We start from the raw sequence: 21901 nt of genomic DNA, 5'->3' as shown, positions 1-21901 counted from the left end.
TTTGTTAATGTATACTGTATGTTCCATAGGCATACTTTTAAAATATTTTAAGATTCCAGTTCAAGCTACAGTTCATGATTTATTGGTTACTGAAATTAAACTGGCAAGAGGCGCATCAACAGTATTGAAACATTATCTTGAATGCCAGAGATGAATTGAATCTTCTCATGTCTTGGCTGGACAGCATGTTCTCAATTTAAAAATATATTAATTTTAACAAAGAAAGATTTAAATTCCATTCAACAAATTGTGGTTTCTGACAAATGAATCTTCAGTTGTTCATCTCTAAATATCTGATACATTGATTACAAGGTTCCACTTTGTGTGTGAATGCTTTTGTGCTACATATCAGCCTTGATCAAGTTGCCATGTGAACGTGAAGGAAAAGCATCAAAGGCAACAACTACACGGGCAGACATGAATGAACATTTCTCTGAGGAGTTTCTGTTCAGGCCTAGAGAGATCTGACTCCCCCTCACCATGAACCTGAGAGATCAGCAGCTGGTTTACATGGGTGAAAGGGAGCAGGGTGTCCAAATATCCCTGTCTCATATTACTCCTATCATCATCACCCGGACTGTCAGACTCTACCAAATTACAACAGGTGCTCTTCTGTCCAGGTCATAGGTCTGGCTCCAATCTGCTGTGGTTTTCACTTTTAATTAATTTCAAAACGGCACATAATAAGGTGGGAGACGCAGCAAAACATGCCGTGAACATCAGAATGAAACAACGGCAAAATTACGCTGGGGGGCGTTGGAGGTGAGGTTCGCCCAGGGCGTCATGAAACCTAGGACCGCCACTGATATTTTCAATATAAATAGTCCAAGTTGGGGTCATATAACAATGTTTTCTCTGGTATTTAATATTACTGGTGTCAGGTGAATTGGTGATTACAGATCTGCGCTGCATGTGGGAAGACATCTGAAACTGTGCTTCTCCGACAGCCAGACAAAGAGAGAATCACTCTGCAAATGTGAACCGCAGAGATAACTACATGCAACGATTTCTTTACAGTAATTTAATCATGCAGCTGTTCCAATGAAAGACGAGCAGAGATGTGCACTCGTTAAACATAATTGAAAATCAAGGTCAGAGATGCGCTCAGCTGTCTTATCGCTAGTGGTCCCAACCAGTCAGGGCCACTAGTGATCCCAACCAGTCAGGGCCACTAGTGATCCAGTTAAGAGTATTGAGTGAGGAGACAGCCAGTCAACTGCTGTATAAAACTGCCAACAAAAGGTGTTTTGGTAAAGTGAGAGTGACTACAACCATTAGCATGCTGCCATAACTGGCCACCCAAAATATACAGTTTGCTGCAGCAGAATGCAAGATTAGCTGTGGAAAGACACAGAGGTACACAGTCACACATTAACTAACGGACGCACACAAGCCACCGTTCGCATTATATAAATGTAAAAACAATCTGTATGAAATATCCCTGATTTTAATAAATAGACATTTTTGGTAGGCAAACCAGGAAGTTAGCGTTACACGAGTTACCTTAACAAAAAATTACATTTTTCCAATGGATTTTGGATTATTGCAGAAAATATACTGTGATCCCTTCACTTTTATGAATTTCAAAGTATGAATGTAAACGCCAGAAGTTAAAGGCTGTAGTCCCTAAATAAAAAGGGTGTAAAGGTGAACTAGTTGGTGTGATGAAGTTTTGAAGTCTCATTTAGCCACAACCTGTTTAAAATGTAAAAGCCTCAAAAACGTCACATGAGGGGTATTTGCATGCGACAGGGGCAACTGTACGCCCCTGACAGCAAATGCGACAACGCCACTCTGGGAATTTCACCCAGAGAATACCCACTTTAACACATAAGTTCTTCTGAGAAGAAAGGAGCAGAGACAAGAGTTTCTAGTTTCAAAATCTATTTTAAAAAAAAAGCTAAAAGATGTTGCCACACATTAAAATGATCACCAGTGCAGAAATGGGGTGCCAGGAAAGGCCACAGGAGGGAGCGAGTGAGGGGAAGGAGAAGAGTTGGCAGCACACACTGTAACACAGGACAGGTTAGGTTTGCATAAACGGCTGCCACAGTACTCAAGCTCCTGCACACCTGTACAGTCACCAGGGAGGAACTCAATGAATGAGCCGACAATAGTTATGACAGACAATACACCATTACATACCTTCGAAGTTCGTATCCCTAAAGCAAAATGCAGCATCTGGCCAGAGCGATACACCCTGCTGCTGGCTGCTCACAACTACCCTTAAAAGGGGACCATGAGGTGAATAAGCATCACCAGGTGCCAATCACTGATTGCAGGGTATAAATTAACCAGGAGGAGGAGGGTAGAAATTCTACCTGTCAATCAACTGCAGGGTGTGGCTTTACCAGGAGGAGACAGGGGAAACTCTACCTGTCACACATGATGTAAAATCTCTTAAACTCCTGTTAACTACTTACCAAAAAAACATGCAAAGTACCGACTGACTTTGAGACAAACATGCTAACTAATTCCCATGCAAACTAAGTTTTAGGACTCATTCCTGCAGCACTCTAAGTAGTATTTATCTGCACCGTGAGGGATGAGTGTCTGCTTGTTAGTAACAGTCACTGGGGCAGTTTACAAGTTCAACGTGTTTACATGTTCTGTTGGGATTGTAATCACGCTTCCTGTTGAAGATAAAGAGGAACACCCAGATCTAAAAACAGCACGTATACAGGACCTGTTGTCTTTTTCTCAGCAACAGCAGGACTTTACTCCACAAAAGGCACTGCCTTCAATACTACTAGGACCTACAGATAATTTCTTCAACTAGACTGAATATTAATTCGCAAAAGGAGCAAATTCACATTTTAAATCTGTCGATATAATAGTTTATGAGAAATTGTGGTTTGACTGACCTCCAAATGGTGGATGTTGGGTGTGTTAACATCTTAACATCATAACTGCCCCCTGGATTGTTGGCTTCTTGCCTATCTGTGCTGCCTACGAGCCCTGCTCAGAAAGAATGCAAAGCTAATTTCAGAATTCAGATGGAAAAGACGCTCCACATACACACAGCCAATGTGTCGGTTACATTGTACATTTGGTATCTAGACTGTAAATTTGACATTGCACATATACGAAGGCCTCATCATTAAACTTCAGAGCATTGATTGTTATGTGGAGGAGTTCTATGTGGCCTGTATAGTGAGCTCATCTGTGAAATGAAAACAAACGCTTTCGTAAATAAGCCGTTACTAATGTCACTGCTATCGCACAATTAAAACCAAATTACAAACGTACCTTTTGTTATTAATACATAACTAATTTGTTGTAAAATTAGTTCCCCTTGTAAACAGTGATGCACCTTGTATGTCTAGGGCTTTTATTGTAAAAGGTAAGAACTAAAGGAGCAGTATTCCATTAATAATAATAGCAATAGTATAGTATATTTTCCCAAATTAATAAATACATTAAAAGTTGTGACTGTGTTGTGATTCAAAGCTTTGTTTTGCTCTTTCCACTCTCAACTGTCTGTCATTTTTCCTTCAAAGCAATGTATGATGGTATATAATTAGTTATAGACTATTTTTCAAGATGAATTGTGGGATACTTTGAGTCCTATATATAGGCTATAATAATTCTCACTAAACATGTTGACAGCACTACAACATGGTTGCTGTTTTGCTGTGTTTTTTTAGGCAAAATGGAAACGATAGTGGATGGGTGGGATCATAAACTATCCTCCAGTGGTAGGTGACTTCAGGAATTTTAATTGCTCTTAATTGCTCAAGAGTTCCTCCCAGCCACAATGTCCCCCGGAGCAGAGAGGTCCAGACATCTGTACTACACGCAGGACAAAACAAAGGGTAGGTGCTTCTAATATTTTCTTTTGTTGGCTTTCTGTTAATTTATTATAGTATTATGGGGACAGTGTAGCTGTAGACAGCCTATAAAATGATTTAAAGTGCCCTCAAGCTTCACCAGCACATGATGGGCAGACGGATTAGACTGAATGTTAATGGGGGTCTGATTGCTCACTTCCCCCAACGCAGAGAAAGTACTCTGCACAATGTTCCAGACTAATCTTTAACATCCTTTTCAAATAACAGATTGGAAGTGATGGAAGTGAAGGTGATGGTGGACGGTTTCCCACGTGTGGTTTGTGGCGTTACGGAGGAAACAACATGCCAAGAAGTAGTCATAGCCTTAGCTCAAGCCTTGGGTATGTACATGTCTAGCTCCAGACAGCAATATGATTTATGTTCCGACAGGCTGACGACAACAGTGTCACCCTTCTCTTTAGGTCAAACCGGGCGCTACACACTACAGGAGAAATTCAAAGACTTCGAGCGTTGCATGGTGCCCAATGAACACCTTCTGGAGACTCTTGGGAAATACGGTGAGCAGGCCAGGGAGGTCCGGCTCACACTGCTCCACAACGGACCCTCGGTCTGCGATGAAATGAGCAGAACCAAAGTTGGCAGATACCAGCCCTGGCCGCCTTTGAGAAGAAAAGATGCAGGCACCAGAATACGTCCAGGGAGTGTTCCGCTAACTTTGCAACGCCAAAGCTTGCCACCGCTGTCCTGTTCAAGACAAGAGGCCGAGCAGAAAAAAGAGGACCTGAAGAGGCCTAAAAGAAAGTCCCTGACACTCATGGAGGAGGCCTGGGAATGGCTGGAGAGTCTGGGTAAAGGCAAGGTCTATAATGCTGCCCGTGAAAAGGAAAGCAGTAAGAGGACAGAAAGGAGGATTCGTAACTCTTTGGGGGTTTCTCTCACTGTTGAAGAGGGTAACTCGGGTCACAGTAGCAGAAGCAAAGTCAGTGGTCAGAAAGGCTTAAAGTCAGACATGGATCATCAAACGTCCTGTTGCATGGGAAGTCAGAGGGGTAAAGAAAGCAAATGCTCAGAGAAAACTCGAGATGACAGTGCAAACTGTGCTACGACCGAAGATATGAAAAGCAGCCTAACAGAAACCATAATATATCAGCTGAGCTGTTTGCAGGACTTACAGGTCCAGATAGCATGCATGGACAAACAGATTTTGGAGTTTGAGGAAAGACAGAGGGCTAAAAAGGCTGAGCAGGAAGCCCAGCAGAGAATGGTTGAAGAGGAGATGGAGCAGATCCAGTTTTGGGAGAACGAATTAAAGGCAGAGGAAGGTTACGAGAAAGATTTGCAATGCCAGTTCCTTGAGATGAGGGCAAACGCTGCGGGCTGCAAGGCCAAACTGGAGGAGTATAAACGCAAAATGAAGGGGCTTGATTTCTTTGCCAGGCAAAGTGTTCAAGAAGATTCAGAGAGGCTTTTAAAAGCGTGTGGAAATGCTGCCACGGAGATTACAGATGTTCCAGCCGAGGAGCTAAATCACCAACGATCTGATCCAGATGGGGACGGAAATGCTAACAGGAAGTTCCTGCCCAGACAGGACTTGAACACTCCTCATGCCCTAGTTCCTCCAAACCAGATAAAGGAGCGACGGCCCACGGGACCTACTGAGCTGAGGGAGTGGTGGACACGCTGGTCTCAAGCCCAAACCCCTCAATCAAAGACTAAAAGGGCCATTCACCGCTCTGAGCTCACTATATATCTGGGCAGCACCAAGGTTTAGAATCTAACAGGAATGCTTTAATGCACTCCCGCTGTGGGAAGTGCTTCTTTAACATTTTTAAAAGTGTAAAAAAATAAAATGTATTGACAGTAGAGCACTGCAGCAGGCGTTAACCCCAAAGTTAGCACTGCACTGGTTCCCTCAGCAAAACGGGATTTCTCATTCCTTTCCATTGTGAGCATTCGGTGTCAATTGTGGAATATATTCTGGACTACATGCTACACCCTCAGCGATGTGTACATTTGGTCATCTGCTGAGATGTTGTTTCTGTGTATCACTCGCCTATTTATATGCACTTTTGTCTTTTTGTAACATCTATTGGCAAAACTCTGCAAATGTGGGTTTTTTTTAATTAGGTTATTTCTTGTCCTCGGGTCAATACGTGAGTGCAACATTGGTGAAAATGATTTTTTGTTTAAATTCAGTCATAAATAAAGCACTCTCTCTAAAATGAGACAACTGCAAAAACACCTCATGATTTTCATAAAACTTTAATTCAATTGTTTCATTCAAGACCATTAACAAAAGAACATGGAGAACCTCTGCTCGTGGTTCAACTGAAACCCAGTGATCTCCAAAATTGAAATTAATTTAGACTGTAACTTAATGTGCAGAGGCACAAGAGCTCACCCACCATGTCTCCAGCGCACAATAACTGATTCTTAATGCTTTTTTTTTTTTCTTTTCTCTCTTTTAAACTGAATTTCTAATACTTTACCTTTCTCATTAAGTTAAATCTGTTTTGTTATATCTGAAGTTTCAATGAACTTTCACTAAGCAAAAAAAGCACACATTACATACAGTATAGTTCAACCCACAGGTCTGGGATGCATATCAGTATATTTCTACTAGAAAAGAAAGCCACCCTAAGATTGTTCTTGATGTTTTGGCGGTTGGCTGGGAACAGAGGACACATCTACTTTGTTTTTTCTTTTTTTCCATTTCATTTTGCTTGTAGTTTTTAGGCACCTTATTCTTACTTTATTCATTAGCAGATTGAGTTTCAATGGAGAAAAAAAAAAAAGCAAAAATATGCGCATGAAAAAAAAAAAACTGTATAAAATAATTGCAGATATAAGATGCCACAAGGAATTCTGCACCTGGGAAAAATTGCTTTAGTGGAGCATGTGAATACCAAAAAGGTATCTAAAGGCTCCAGATTGGTAAAAGTAAATCCCATTAGATTAACATTGACATTCACATACATCACACACACCCACACACCATGCTTTCACTTCAGCTCTTCAATAAAGCGTTTTAAAAACTGCTCAAAAAAACGAGCAGAGAAGAATCCTCAGTTTAAGCTCGCACATGAGAAATATGATCCTCCTTATGGAGGGAACTTTGCTTTGCTTTAAGCGTCTTGTAGGAAAGCATACACTAGTGGAAACGACAATGAAACCATTTTAAGTTTCCATGGGTAAAAGGAGCAAAAATATGAAAGAAAAAAAAAATGGAGCAGATGCTCAAAAAACATGACGACCCCAGGCAAACTACTGGACAGATTACAGGTGCAGAATTCCAGACAAAGCAGATTCAAAATATAGGGGCATAGACAGCCACACAGTCGTTGCTCTGATTTAGAGGGACGAGACCCTCAGAAACAAATACCTCCGTTACACACACACACTTTTAATCACTTCTAGGATACATCACACACGCACGCACACACGCACGCACGCACGCACGCACGCACACACACACACACACACTCACTCACTCACTCACTCACTCAGAGACCCCATGTACACTGCAGTGTGGAACTCCATAGCAAGTACATCATACATGGGAGGCAGGGAACTGTGGAATGAGAAAAGTTCCCTCGTAGGTATCGATGGGGACAAAGATTACACATGCCGATTACTGTGTGTGCGGATGTTTCGTCTATGAGTTTGTGTGTACAACCATGTGTCCAATCCAATTCCCTTATCCCCTGCTGTCACCCTACGGGACAGCATCCCACCAACACCAAACAGCGTGGCCTGTGTATTGCTCAGTCGATGACGCCGGGCTGGCGAGTCTTGCGCTCCACATTGAAGCCCTGTATAGAAGAGGACAGATGGGATTAATGTTGTACGTATTTACTTGTCAACTATATACACTTCAATCCACATATACAGAATATAATCAAGCTAATATGTAGTGACAGGATCTTTCCTTTGCATTTATAATATTTAATTAAGAAAAAAGTTAAATTGGTATATAAAGTATTGATTTCGATTGAATTACATACATACATCAGATCAAACTTAGCAGCTACATTCACAGCACGGGCTTGGTCATACCTTTGAATTGTCAGGACCACGAGGCTGTCTTACAATCACCAGGCGAGGAGCACTGGCGTCGTCAAGAGTGATGCTCTTCAATCGGTTCACCAGACGATCCGGACGCGGAGTCACCACCGGTTTAGGCCCCTCACTGGAACGTCGGTACACAACGGAGATTTTAAGATCAACATTGACGCCAAAAATCAAAAATTGTAATCAACTGAACCAAAAATGTAAAGTGGGTTCTAGAGTTCCTACCTGACTCTGCGTACGTTGCAGGCACTACATTTTCCTGTGCGTTGATTGAGGACGACTGAGAATTCAACCTCATCCCCAGTCTGGAGCTCGAGGCCATCTTGCACTTCTTTTACATGGAAGAACAGCTTCTTGCTCTCACCAACTTCATATGTAATGAAGCCAAACTGGGGGGGTGGGGGATACAAATGCGTCAGGATACAAAAGAGGAAGTCACCCACTCCAGCATAACCTGTGCAGTAGTAGTGGTAACTTATGAAACTGTGAAAAAATAAAAAAAGATCACTACCTGGTCTTTGACACATTCCACCAAGGCTCTACGCTGAGGGACTACATTACAGGCCATCTTCTGTCCAGTTTGGGATACTGTGCAAATCTGGAACTTCACAAGTTCTCCTTTCTGCAGACAGTCGGCCTTGTTCAACATACCCATGATTCCAAAGGGATAATTTTGGCCTTTAGTTGCACCTGAAACAATAAAGAAGGGAGAAGTGGGGACATCTTAATCTCCCCAAGCACAAGCTGTGCTTTAAAATGCCGGCTAAACAAGTCGCATCGTAACTTGACACCAACCTTCCTCCGTGACTTCGATGAGCCCTTGGTATTCTGTCTGGGAGGGGTCCACACTGCGCAAGGGACGGATGACTTTCCCCATCATCGCTGCCACACCAACATCCTCACTAATGCCATTCACTAGAAGTGGAGAACAGTGGATTTCATACACCTTTTATTTGTAGGTGAGCAAGACGCCTCACCCTAAATGCTCCTGACGAGCTGGCTGTCGCCCTGCGTGGTTGACTCCGCCGTCGGTGTGTGAATGTGTGTATGAATGTCAGTCAACACTGTAAAGCGCTTTGGATAAAAGCGCTATATAAATGAGGACCATTTACCATGTATTTGTAGGCTTTACCACCTATACTGCCACATGAATGATACAGGTGTAAATAATGTGCATGAAATGGCTGGAATCATACCTGCAGCAACTTTGGTAACCTTTTCAGCACTGACTTTGTTTCCTTTTCCTTTAGAGAGCGTGTACTCCACCGTGTCGCCCAGCTCCAAGTTCTCCAAGTCCCCACACATTTCACTGTCAAGAAAACAGATATACACTAAGAACTGGATTTAAATAAGATTGGGGGAGCGCTCCAGTCATTAAAACACAACACTTCAAATAACATTTTAGATATTATTGACATATGTTGTCACAAATTCATTCTCCACTTCTTGAAAAACCTTAAATGTATCATTTTGGCCATAGGGTTAGAACATGTAGCCTAAAACTTTGTAATCCTGGGAACAGCAGACATGAGAACAGATCTTTGGATGCCATTAACAACAAATCATTGAAATCTCAGCTTAAATCTCTACCTGTAGTGAAAGAAAATCTCCTGGTCATGATTCGCTGTCTCAATGAAGCCAAAGTTGTCCTTCAGCGTGGCAACAAATCCAACCAGTCGCTTGGCATTGGAGGCATTCCGGTTGAGGACCCTAATGTTAACAGCACTCTGCAGGCCAGTTCGCTTCACTTCGTTGATGGAGAACTCCACCTAGAGGACAAACATTACTACGTCACACACAGAGGGTAGACGGAAAAAAGAAAACACTACAGGGCTACAAGCTTGAAGGATCAAAATCACCACTGCAAACGCAAAAGTTGGGTAATATAAGCAGCATTATTCTGCACTCCTCATATGACTTACCTCTTTATGAGTCTGAGTTCATTACTTTTCATTTTACTTTTACTCTTTGGACATCTTCATTTGAATCTCAAGCAAGTGTCACTCAGTTGCTACCTTGTCTCCAGCCTGTGGGTATCCTCCTCCCTCGAGGTCCTTGTTATGGTATGGCACAGTGAGCTTCACTCCACAGTCTTCATATGCAATCACTCCTTCCTCAGCTTCCTACAGAGAGGGCAACAAATCACATCATCTTTCCAGTAACGAGCATCCAGTCAAGAACGATAGCTCCGTCAATGCTGCGCCTCGAAGCTGTGAAACGCTACTGATGTCTACAATGATTCAGATGATGTAAGAGTATGTAGTGTATGAGAAGATGGTGTGTAGACGGCCCACACGAGCATGTGAGAGGCAACAGTGAGTTATTCTGCAGCAGCCTACTTGGTTAGCATTAGCCTAGCCTACTGCAGCAGCTCTGAGTTACAGCAAACCACAAAGGGCTGCATAACTACCCATCAGTATTGCAGTTTCAGTGGAAACACTTCTGCAGTATTGACATTTATTCTCCTCTGCACTGTGATTGGTGCAGGCAATTCTGCAGTCTACTGGCATTATCAAGGCAGGCATTTAATCCAACAAAAGCATTAGTACAAATTAACCTTGCCAGTCTGATTGATCACAGAAAACTAGCAGACTATTTTCTTCTTCTTAGTCTGTTGTGTTCATGATACATCTACTTTACTTTTACTGAAATTATTTAGACTGCAAAAATATTTATCAAATCTTTATTTTAAGTGCCAAAAAAGGAAAGACCAAAAGAAAACTGTTGTCGTTGAATTATTAATTTGTTGCTAAAAGACACTTGACAGACTGTTCCAGAAGACCATACTAGAAATTGGGACTATGGTTTCATCATTAAATGTGTGACCCTAAAACTAACCAAATCCGTGAAACTAAAAGATTGAGTACATTTTTCTAAAAAGGTTAATTGGTGATCAAATATCATGCTGTCAACTAAAGAGGTAAAAGAGGCAATCAGTAGGCCAGAAGCCTGCAAAGACCAACCTTTTCTACAACTTTAGCCTTAAAAAAAAAAAAAAAAAAAAGGAAACAGACACCCATTAGACAACACGGCTCGTCAACTTCAAACTTGTGAATACAGTATTCTTGCACTGCATTATCAACTTTTAGCCTGACTATATAAATAGGTCTAAGATATTTAATACATCGACTACAGCAATGTGTCTCTATACATCTGCCGAGAACTCAAGAATCTTTATCACTTATTTGAGAGACTAAATTCATGCAGAACGTCTCAGTCCTACCTTGTCTTTTTTCTAACCAACAAGGAGCATGAACAGGAGGTCGTCATTGGACGAGAAAGGAAAGAGGAACATTAGAACTAAAACAAACTGGGAAGAGAGTTGATGTGATGTGGTTTGGGAGGCACCACAAGGCAATTGTTTTTTAATGCACTGTGTGCATTATTGAGTACAGTAACGTTTGTATTAGACGTTCACTATGGTACCTTTTCCTTGGTCTTGGTGGGACTGGCATTCTTGGAGTTGGCTGCCACAACTTCCTTCTCCACCACACCGTAGAAGCGCTGCTCAGACTGGGTATGGAAGGACACGGTGCCCTTAGGCAGCTTCTTGATGCGCACTGCATGGTTCCTCTGAGCAGACAGCATATCCTGGCAACCACAGCATAGTTCATTTAGCTTGTTATTACAAAATAATTTAAATGTGCCCGATTAAGTAATAAGACAGAATACATACTTTTGTGAAAAGCTTATAAACAGGACCTACAGGCACAACAGTGAACTCCACTTCATCTGAGATGTGCAGTTGGCTTTCCTCCAGGACTTCACTGAAGTGAAAGAACATCCTGGCATCCCGATCCACACACTTAATGAAGCCAAAGCCATCACGTATCGCTGCAATCACCCCCTAGGAGAAGATTGGGTAGCGAAAGGTTAATGTCTGGAGGGGATGTCTACATGCATTGAACTGAAGTGAATACCTATTTACAATCAGTCGTTTCTTAGCTCTACATGATGCATTAGATAATCACATTGATCATTTTGTCATGCCCACCATTTCGCGGGTCTCCTTGGTGAAGTCGAAGGTGTCGGGGAGGATGTCGATGTTGGTAGCCCTCTCCAGCTTGTCTCTGCGGTCGGTGGAGATGTTGAACTGTATGTGGTCTCCCTCCAAAAGGGTCACCTTGGACTTTGTGTCTTTCTCCCCAAACGGCAGCTCTTTGTCAGCGAAACCAATCCGGGAACTGATGCGGCCTGGTAGAGGGTCGCTCTGTGGAAGCAGGGAGGAATGATTTGTGACAGTTGTATTCCTGGTTTGAGTGTCACAGTTCCATGCCTGCTTTAACAGCTTCTCAAACGCACAATTCAACTAGGCAGACATGTGTTACTTGCCTGGTTTTTAGTGGGAACCTTGGGAATGACCTTGACAACGGTGCCTTCAAACTGCTCAATGCTGATATCCTCAAAGATGACTGTTCCTTGAGGGAGCAGCCTCACATCTGTGGCTACCTCTTTACCCTATGGCCACAAGAAAATAACATGTAAAACAATGTTGCGTGTCAACATTCAGACATGTTATTTAGGAGGGTGGGAGGTGTCAAAGCCGTTTCAAATCCTTCATAAGTTCAAAAGTTACTCAGGTATTTCTGGACGCTCAAATTAAAAAGATTAACGCCTACATTTCTGTCTTTGATGGTGAACTCCACGTCATCTCCAGCCTGCAAAGCCTCAAGATCACCCTTGAACTCGCTGTAGTGAAAGAAGATCTCCTTCACCACATCTGCTCTCTCAATGAATCCAAAGGCCTCCTGAAAGACAACACATGAACCACATGAAGGAGATTCCGCCTCAGGAGTTCAGTGGGTTATGGCGCTGTAAACGGGAGTGGCTTTGGTCTCGATATTAGCCGATCCTTGTTTTAAGATTCAGTGTGTGATGCATTTTAGTCAACATATCATCATTACATCCATCTGTATGGTGAAATTCATAGTATGGAATCACATAATCAATAGCATATACATATATTGCTGGGCAATCAAACATATCTAGAACCCTGTGATGTTACAAGCCTGCCCCTTTTGCAAAGACGCTAGTGGTATGTAAATCCTGGGCTGACAAGCAACAGCTACTTCCACGATTATTGTGGATAGTGCATTGATTATTTTAAATCTGCTGCCAAAAAGGTAGCCATACTATGTCCAATTTGCTCAAAAAATATATACATCCATGTAATGATAAGCGGCCCTTACCTTTGTAGCACACACCACACCCTGGCACCTCATTTGCTTTTTCTTGACAAGTTGAATATTGCGAGCACTGACTGCACCGGTACTGTAATACAAGAAAGGTTATATGTAAAAAATCCAGGGCAAGATGGCAATCATTAAGAAAAGACCGACATCGTGTAAAGACTTACTGCTTGTTGGTTTCCATATAAAAGCTGACTTTGTCACCCGTGTCCAGGTGGATACTTCCCTCAACATCATCCGGGGAGTAGGTAAGGTAGAACACTTCCTGTGGAAAGTGCAGCAGTGTTCAACTTTCTTTTTTTTCTCTTTTTTTTTACATAAACAGGTTATTCCTACCATGTAACCATTAGGCAGAAGAAGAACTATGCATTTAGCAAAGACCGAGCCTCGCACAAATAATTGAGTGTTGTCAAAATCCCCAAGAATGAAAGGATGACATCTGAATTACATTAGCATTCTGCAGTTCATTGATCAACCATGCCGCTGTACAGTGCGATGAATCAATTTTACTGATTGAAGTTAATTAATTTCACTCTAGAAAAGCACATTTTTTAATGCATCAATTTAAAATATTGATACACATTTCGACCGTCACCAATTACGGCTCAAACCTATTTTAACAGAGCAAAATGGAACTATGAACCGCATTAAATAATGAAACTCTGTTGTACAATGACAATGAAAAGAACCGCTGTAGTCCATGCCTCTTACCCCATTTCTTTCATAGCAAACACTGCCCGTGGGAACCTGGCCAGGAGCTGACTTTCCATCCAAGTGCACTGGGATTGATGAGACAACCTGCAGAAAAAGGGAGGAAATGATGCCAAAGGCAATGGTCAGTTGAAGATCGTGTGGAATTACATAGCCCAATTAATATATTTATGGACATGTAATGGATGAAATGGTTGAATTTCAAATGTCACAGTAACAAGTACATCAAGTGTCACAAATGTGGTACGGCAGCCTAAAGTAAGTGTAGTTGCTTGTGCATGATTATGCTTCAGTGTGAAATCTGTATGCGCTGCCAGGCTTCCCAACAACCTTGAGCACATTGACCTGACTTTACTCAGTGAATGAAGCCATAAGCTTGAGTGTCCCATTGTGCTCTGCACAGAGACCCAGACGCATTATGTGTATGCATTACAAAACCAGCGGCATCACTTGCATGTTATGAACTGTGCATCAACAATGAGCCAAGCAAACGTCTGCCATGACACTGCCTTTCCCTGCTCAGCTCAACTTGATGATGCAGCAGTTCTTTACAGCCTTGTACCACACTGCTACATGCAAGATTGCCCACTGCACTACACTAGCTGCTGTGAACATTCACAGAGAAATTAATACACCCACTGGGCAGTTACATTGATCACTTAACCATATTCTATAGACATTCAGTACCTCCATCAAACATGTCGGTACAATATGCTATTTTCAACTTCAAATGTATGGGAAACCTAATGGGAAAATATGTTCTTCAATTTAGAAACAGGATTAGACGGGTCATGGGGGTTAAAATTAACAACGACCCCTGCCCAAAATACACAACTGGCCGTAAAAATGTTAAATTGACAGACAACGACAGAACCAAAAATAAAATGGTGTTCCTTAACTGGATGAATATAACCATGCAGCACAGTAAAGGGATAGGCGTGCAGGTCTGGCCCCACCTGGCCCGAGATGCGCTCCTCTGGCAGCACCTCTGGCTTTATCTTTAGCAGCTTCACTGCTATGGGCTTGCCAGTGCGCCTGTCAGAGGATACCTCAAACTCTACATCATCTGAGGACAGAGAAGCAGGGGAAAAACAAACACTTGAGAAAACGAGAAATGATACAGGGTGAACTTCAACGGGCTCTCTTATCAACAAGGTCAATTCTACAAAGTGAAGAATTCAAGGACTCTCACCTCCTATTTTAAGGTCCTGGAGGTTGCCATTGTATTGGGAGCAGTGGAAAAAGAGACGAGCCTGACGTTCGGAGCACTGGATGAAACCGTAGGAAGTCAAGAGTTTCTCCACCACACCAGTCTCTCTAATTCCAGGCCCTGTGCCGTTGGCATATGCAGTGTGTCCATTGTTATGGAGCATGCCTGGGTCAAAACTCATCTGGGGAAGAAAAGAAGCAAGTCTTACAATGGATCCAGTAGTGGATATATAAATAAAGCAAATACAATTTTTTTTTTTTTTTTTTTTTTTTAAGTAGGTCACACTTTAGTGCAGTGTTTGATGCCAACCTTAAAAACAAAAACACTTCATACATGCAGATACAGCAAACTTCAGGAGGAAGTGAGGGGAGGGAGGCAAAAGTAAAGCTACAACAGAGTCTTCTGGTGCTATCTGGATATCAACAGAGGGGAACACATTGATAATGCCTAAACAGAATATCAGAATAATTCACACCATTGACTAGGAAAAACAAATGGGCAAATGCAATAACAAGACTGTGTGGTGCTACCGGGTAGTTATGGGTCATGCACATAAAGTTTAAAAATCACTGTATGAGAATTTAGTCCCAAATCGCCTATGCACGAACAGAACTTCCATGCAATTCTGGTTAGACAGAAACATTGAAAAACTGTTCCCTTCCCCCTACCAATCAACCACCGATTAAAACTCAGTCATCATAATCTGCCACTACACCCTGGTTAAACTCGCTTTTCACACACCTAAAAACCATGCTGTTAGCAAAAGTCACACCACAACAGCAGCTCGTGGAGCTGACAGGTCAGTGTGGGCACCACTGAACATGCCCGCTTACTGATCTCTGATACAAGGGAGTCCGCTTGTGTTTTTTACTTCCTGGGTGGGGATGGCATGAGACGGAGGAGGAGCGGGGGATAGGCATGGGACCAGTAGAGGTAGATGGGGCAGCGCCAGTGTTGCGAGCCACTGGCGGTTCAGAGGAGCCTCTTTCCATTTCTGACACTGGGGCTAGGACTCGGATATGCTGTTGGGAGGACGCAACAGCTTTGTAAAGGAGCATAGACAGAACTTTTTCTTTCCAAAGCCCCCTTTTCCAGGTAGCACAATTTTTGTAATTACACAAAACCAGTTGCTGTCCATCATTCCGTTATAAAATGCTTGATCTTCTAATCCATTTAGCTAATGTGCCGTTATTTCATACAGTGTTTGCCCAAGCACCACTATTTTGGACCCAACCCTATATACAATTTTGCATGTTCTTGTTCTTCAATTTTCCCATATCATTACATTTAAGCTCATCACAACCACCAACACTCAAAACCTGTCACAAATAAACCAAGCCACAAGGCCACTCACAAACAATGAATCTATTACCATGACAACCTCACATTACAGCATCAAACATTAGCACTAGTTGAAAACGCTAACATATCCAGACAGGAGGACACTACAGAAAAGGCAGACTAGATCTCTTTGCACAGCCAGTTACAGTGAAGTGGATTAAGTGCAGTGTTACTCAAGTAAAATAAAACTACTGAAGATGAAGAATTAGAAAATGCAAATGACAGGTCAAACAGCAGTGTGTCTGCAGTGGACAGAGTTGGTGATGAGTTATGAGGTGGGGGTCCCAGAGCAGCCTCTTCTGTTAGGCCCTGTACTGCCCTACCACAATGAGCTACTCTTAACAGACTAAAGACATGACGTGTATGGTCTCTTGAAAGACCCGACTACAGGGACCGCATCCCTGAGCATTTCATTTGGTTGCCCGTGAAGCAATAACGCCAATAACAACCATATATAAAAAAATGTTTTGGTCTCAATGTATGTATTTTTAAACTACATACCAGGACCAACTGGTATGTAGTTTAGCTTGTACTAGGTGTTGCCTTGATTTGAGCGAAGCTACGGCCCGACAAAGGGTTTACCGGTTTATGATGCAAAGTAAAAAGAACGAGAGAAAAAGAAAACAAAAACGCTCCGGGCCTTGTGAAAAGTGCCAAATTTCTACAGTTTAAATCAGCAGAACACCTCTCACCCTGCAACAATATAACTGAGTAGAGGCTAGTCTCGGGAGCCCAAAAATGATGAAAGAGGTTAGGCCATTCACAGCAGAGAGATGCAGGGCAAGGTGGGTGGATGGGTGTTTTGATGGGGTGGGGCACGTAGAAAAGAGGTGGGAAGGTGGAACTTACGGATCGGCCATATGGCGACAGGCTGAGTCCGACAGGGGAGGTGCTGCTCAGGTCAGCGCTAACAAACGCGGTGGGTGGCGACGCAGGCAAGGTAAACTCAACAAAGCCTTTCCAGGGGCTGCCCATATTTTCCCATAAACTCGGAGCAAACTTGCTTGAGCAATTGATGAACTTGATTACTTGTTTGAAACTTTTTTTTTTGCTTGACTGTTAAGTTATATTTTTATGTAACCACCCAATGATACACCGCTGGATGTCTGCAAGGGTGAAGAGAGGAACAAACATAACGGGTAAGGCAGATAGGTCAGCCAGTGTGCCACAAGTGTCACAAACAAAAAGGAAAATAGCTGTGGGCTTTTATCCCCCAGGGAGGGATTTGAAAAGGCAAAAATCAGGGAGGATATGACTTTAAAAACGACAATAAGATAAAAAGGTGCGGGCTGGGGATCAAATCATTCTTAAAACTGAATTAAATAACAAGTTTAACTGTTTTGGAGGTGGTGGCGGTTCAGTGTTGCTGGCTCGTCTTTTTTTAAGAAGAGTTATCTTTTGCAAATAGCAATGTAGAGGTCACTGACATGATAGAATCAAGCTTTCAACTCAGTATCACTTATGCACTCATTCCCCATTAGGAATGTGCAGTCACATGCAGAGAAGAATGAATACACAATGTTCATTTCGAACCAAGCACTGCAATGGCTGCTTTCACCGTTATGTCCATCTCTGTGGTTGACGTTGTGCTAATCAGTGAAATCAGCTGCTGCGACCAAACGATCAAATGATGCTACCATTTAAAAATTTAGAAGCCCAAACTTTATATCATGAGGCTACAAATCCAGATAGCATCAATAAAAGTCATAAAAATAGTAGCACACGCTTGTTTGCTTCAACAACATCCAACTTTGACAAAGAGCACAAATGCACTGTTTTTTGGGTTCAGTGACAAGAAAATAACCTCTGCATTGCTGAGCACAGCTGGCCAAACTAAAATCAGAATTGAGATTGTTGAACAATCTGCATTCACATCGGTATATTAGGCTAATATGTACAAACTGAGAATTTTCCAATTACAGCTTCTGAATTCCACCCAACTTACAGTATGAATTTTTTTACTGAATCCGATTTCTTTTACACACAGAAATATTTTCACAATATTGGGGAGGAGGAAATCATTCAAAACATTATATCATAAGTTACTAAACATTTAAAAATTACAGTTGTTAACATGAGGTGTCCCGTTACTAAAATGGAATAACAATTGAGACCCACCTTTATTCGTTGTCTTGAATCTTGTTATTCTCAGGATCGATGACTATGCGGTTCCTGCAGATCTCTTCACGCACACAGTTGACACACACACACACACACACGTTACAGGTTTCTGGCACAAGTTCTAGATGGTTGCATAAAGCAAAAAGGGGGAGAAATCTAGCGCAAAAAAAAAAGGCAAACACAGGTGCAATAACACTACTCAGAAAAAAAAATACAGTGAAAACAGTGGGAGGAGTAGAGAATTGGAAAGATGGAGGGACTATGGGGAGGGAAATAAAACTAGCAGATAGCAGCCCACTCCACACACCGGTGGTGAGTCGGTGGTGTGGTGAGGATGAGGAGGGCTAGGAGCAGCGTTGGGACGTGTGCTTGTTCAAAGCTGTTGAGTAGGCACAAACTTCTGGTTTCAGATCAGTTAAGTCTTCTCAGAATATGCTTGGGCATAGGATTGCTTGTCTTCTGTGTTTCAATTGGGCTGATGTGTGTCTTCTTTGGTCGTTTCAGGATTTGGTTACTTTTTGCATTTTAAATCCTTGAAGTGATCCGTTTTTTTTTTTCCAATGTAGTCTTCGGTGTTGCAACTTTGCTTGTTTTGGGAGGTTTATCTTCAGTTTTGTTGTGGTGATCTGAACTTGAAGCAGTTGCGGATGGTACAAAAATTCAGTTCCGTTTCACTTCATACTGTAGGGAAAAGCACATTTCGTTAGCTGAACAGAAGTGATGACTTTCACTACACTTTCATTAGCTGCAAAAACTTAACCGATCAAACATTTAAGTTTAAACAACACAAACCCCCTCAAGGGCTCAAATTTTCTAGAAATAAGGCATTAGATTATATGCCACCAGATATGCATGAGAAAAATGTTCTCCTCAGATGACTCCCACATTGCTGGCTAGGTAACTAGCAAGCAAGAACTGTGGATTAACAAGTATGTTTGTGCATATGCTCACTTCAGGCCATGGTATTTATGGCACCATTTCTGACCAGGGCCCTCTGTTTTGTAACTCAATTCACAAGTGTTTTGTACACTTGTGTTCAGTGTGCAGCTGAGGCGCACCAGGCAACCAAGATTAATGATGCGTTAATGATTAATGTGTGTACCATGTGCGTGAATTTTGCTTAATTTAGTTAGAAACACAGTAAGTTAGAGCAAAGTGTTGTTGACCTAAATACATGGCTATGAAAACAAGCTGGGTGAGCCAACCCGGGGACACATGATAGCCCGTCTGCTGCGAGTGTGTCGAAATGCCTCCCATCCCATGTACTTCCCGGAACATTAAAATACAATGTTGTAAGAATGTGAAGGGGGGGGGGGGGTTATTGAAGGTGCATCCTCAATAGGCCAAATGTCCCACCAGGATTAACCAACAGGCACATTTTGTATTTTTGTTTACATCTACAAGGCTCTGATTAACCCTAGCACCACAGGGGCTAAAGCTGTACATCCTAGTGATAGCACATATAAAGAAGTCAGTGAAAACAATGGATTGCTTAATTGTTTTAAAGGTTATGAGCTATGCACATGGGCGACTATTCAGTGAAAACAACCTTGGGGGGGGTGAGCGTCTCTGTTCGGGATTTGATGACGCAGAAAGAGACAAAAAAAAAAGCAGTCCACCCACTAAACGACCAGCCCCTATTGGCCGTCAGTGCTTCCCAATGAGTGTAAGGATACTGGGGTTTCGGTAATCATTAAACAAAACAAAAAGGGCTAGGAGCCATACAGACTACCGCAGTTACGACAGAGTGGCTAACAAACCCACGATAAAGTCTGTCGTCTCGCAGGCTTGAACACGACGTTGCTGCCCCGGTCCGGGCCCGAACAACAACCGCCCAGACTGCACCGACCATGTGACTTCCTAGCAATCCGCCATACTCAGCTGGTGCTGCTAATATGGCCTCATCCAACACGTTGCAGCACTTCACGCCGTCGAAAGCGTCACATCTTAGCTAGCCAGCTAATGCACAACACACCGTTAAACTCTAAAACGTGTGGCTACACAACCGAAGACGGTTTGGGTTTCGTCGCTTTGTTACTCGAGGGTCAAACTAACGCCCACATTAACGGTCAAGTACCAACAAATCACATCATCTTAATGACCTTGTGTGGACAAACACAACCGGGCGAATTAGCACCTTGCTAATGCTAACGTCGTAAACAGCCATTACCCCCCGGGCGTTTCTGACTTTTTAAATCTAAATCAATTCCCTGCGACAGTGACATTACGCCAACCGTTGGCTACATTTTTAACGTGACTGGCATTTTTTTTTTTTTTTTAAATCACGAGTACGTGGCGTAGGTTGGAGTCTGAAAGTTCACGGAAAGTAAGCACACAATGGTATTCTTGTAGACCAAGAGACGCATACCAATGTCCACCCAAAAATAAGCATGTTTAATGGTGTATGGTTTATGTTGTATGGATTCTAAAGCGTATCCACGTTGTAGGAAAATATTTGGGGTGTACGAAGAAAGAATTGGGTGTCGCGACGAATTCGGAATCCGTGTTATAAACAAGAAATTGATGTATTACAATCAATTCTTGTTTTTAATAACTGCGCAAGAACACGCTCTCCCCTCTGACACACTTTAATAGACATTTGTTTTAATGGACAAAGTGAGTTTGGACTGTGACTGCCGACAGAAGGAGTGGACCTTTAACATTACCGTTTCGTTGATGGTGTAAACGTATAACTAGCGAATCGGGGTCAGAAAACATCGTCAGTTACTACAGTAACGTTTGGGTTTCAGTTTACGCTGTACATATAGACATGACAGAAAGATAACGTTGATGGAGCTAACGGCACGAGGACGGGACAACAAAGAAGCCACGACCAACAACCGGAGGCTCGCACTCAATTCCACTCAATTGCCGCGTCTGTCACTGATGTTTATCGCAGCCATTTCACACGAGTGAGGTCTCGTCGTGCGCGATTTAGAAATGGCGAATTAATTGTGTTTATCGTCACCGATGAAGCTAGGCCGTTCAAATGCTAGCGGCTAAAGTTAGCTAACACGCTGCTGTACTGCTTGCTTGGTCCTTGTGTGTGGTGATTTATGGTGAAGGAAAAAACACGGCTGCCCCCCACCCAGGCCCGAGCTCTGCGTATGACTAACTGCTGGATAACCCGTTACATTTTAAATACCCACCGGATAGGGGAGACAAATGTCTTACTAACGCAGTTCAAACAATTGTTTGAATCGTCCTATAAAATACAAAAAATAATAAAACTCACCCCAACAGCTTTCAGCACTGTCACCAGCGCCGCTAGAAGCAGCACGGCACATTACGTAGTGATTATGGAGGAGCTACCGCGATATTTGACAACGTTAGAACGTCCAAAGAGCCTAAAAGGTGGAGTGACCCACTGCTGCGAGGCTGCTGATAGCTAACCACCATTGTGGTCTCGCAATGATCCATGGGAGACTGTTTTCTCCCTCTATCAGCTCTGCTTTAGAAAGCGGAGC

At 42.5% G+C, this 21901-nt stretch overlaps 2 protein-coding genes across 9 annotated transcripts; one reads left to right on the top strand and one right to left on the bottom strand.

Moving 5' to 3' along the window:
- The first annotated feature begins 3751 nt into the window (after positions 1 to 3751).
- Positions 3752 to 5939, top strand: rassf11 (Ras association domain family member 11). The gene is made up of 3 exons (XM_084015465.1): positions 3752 to 3815; positions 4059 to 4171; positions 4253 to 5939. Exons 2-3 carry the CDS (start codon positions 4069 to 4071, stop codon positions 5560 to 5562), a joined length of 1413 nt encoding a protein of 470 aa, XP_083871591.1. The 5' UTR covers positions 3752 to 3815; positions 4059 to 4068; the 3' UTR covers positions 5563 to 5939.
- A 95-nt stretch (positions 5940 to 6034) lies between these two features.
- Positions 6035 to 21826, bottom strand: csde1 (cold shock domain containing E1, RNA-binding). 8 transcript variants are annotated; one of them, XM_084015456.1, is made up of 22 exons: positions 21670 to 21826; positions 18432 to 19115; positions 17163 to 17419; positions 15806 to 15994; positions 14955 to 15153; positions 14662 to 14828; positions 13763 to 13849; positions 13219 to 13316; positions 13052 to 13133; positions 12482 to 12610; positions 12195 to 12320; positions 11857 to 12072; positions 11539 to 11709; positions 11289 to 11453; positions 9878 to 9985; positions 9453 to 9631; positions 9059 to 9171; positions 8658 to 8777; positions 8374 to 8552; positions 8088 to 8251; positions 7848 to 7980; positions 6035 to 7603 (listed from the first exon to the last, which is right to left on the bottom strand). In XM_084015456.1, the coding sequence occupies exons 3-22, from the start codon at positions 17286 to 17288 to the stop codon at positions 7556 to 7558; spliced, it is 2799 nt and encodes a 932-aa protein (XP_083871582.1). In that variant the 5' UTR covers positions 17289 to 17419; positions 18432 to 19115; positions 21670 to 21826; the 3' UTR covers positions 6035 to 7555. The 8 variants fall into 8 exon arrangements, with proteins under 8 accessions (XP_083871582.1, XP_083871583.1, XP_083871584.1 ...); XM_084015457.1 differs by having other exon boundaries at positions 11569 to 11709; XM_084015458.1 differs by having other exon boundaries at positions 14719 to 14828.
- Between the last annotated feature and the right edge of the window lie 75 nt (positions 21827 to 21901).

This window comes from Eutrigla gurnardus, assembly GCF_963514095.1.
Source record: "Eutrigla gurnardus genome assembly, chromosome: 8".
In the NCBI taxonomy this organism is placed as follows: Eukaryota; Metazoa; Chordata; class Actinopteri; order Perciformes; family Triglidae; genus Eutrigla; species Eutrigla gurnardus.
This window is presented reverse-complemented; position numbering and strand designations above follow the sequence as displayed.

Excerpts from the sequence above, each read along its gene's own strand:
- rassf11 (XM_084015465.1), top strand. The coding sequence starts at position 4,069 with ATGGAAGTGAAGGTGATGGTGGACGGTTTCCCACGTGTGGTTTGTGGC. Across the intron at positions 4,172-4,252 it reads AGCCTTAGCTCAAGCCTTGG|GTCAAACCGGGCGCTACACA; the intron begins GTATGTACATGT and ends CCTTCTCTTTAG.
- csde1 (XM_084015456.1), bottom strand. The coding sequence starts at position 17,288 with ATGGGCAGCCCCTGGAAAGGCTTTGTTGAGTTTACCTTGCCTGCGTCG. Across the intron at positions 12,073-12,194 it reads AGGTTCCCACTAAAAACCAG|AGCGACCCTCTACCAGGCCG; the intron begins GCAAGTAACACA and ends CTGCTTCCACAG. Across the intron at positions 8,778-9,058 it reads GGTTACCAAAGTTGCTGCAG|TGAATGGCATTAGTGAGGAT; the intron begins GTATGATTCCAG and ends CTCCACTTCTAG.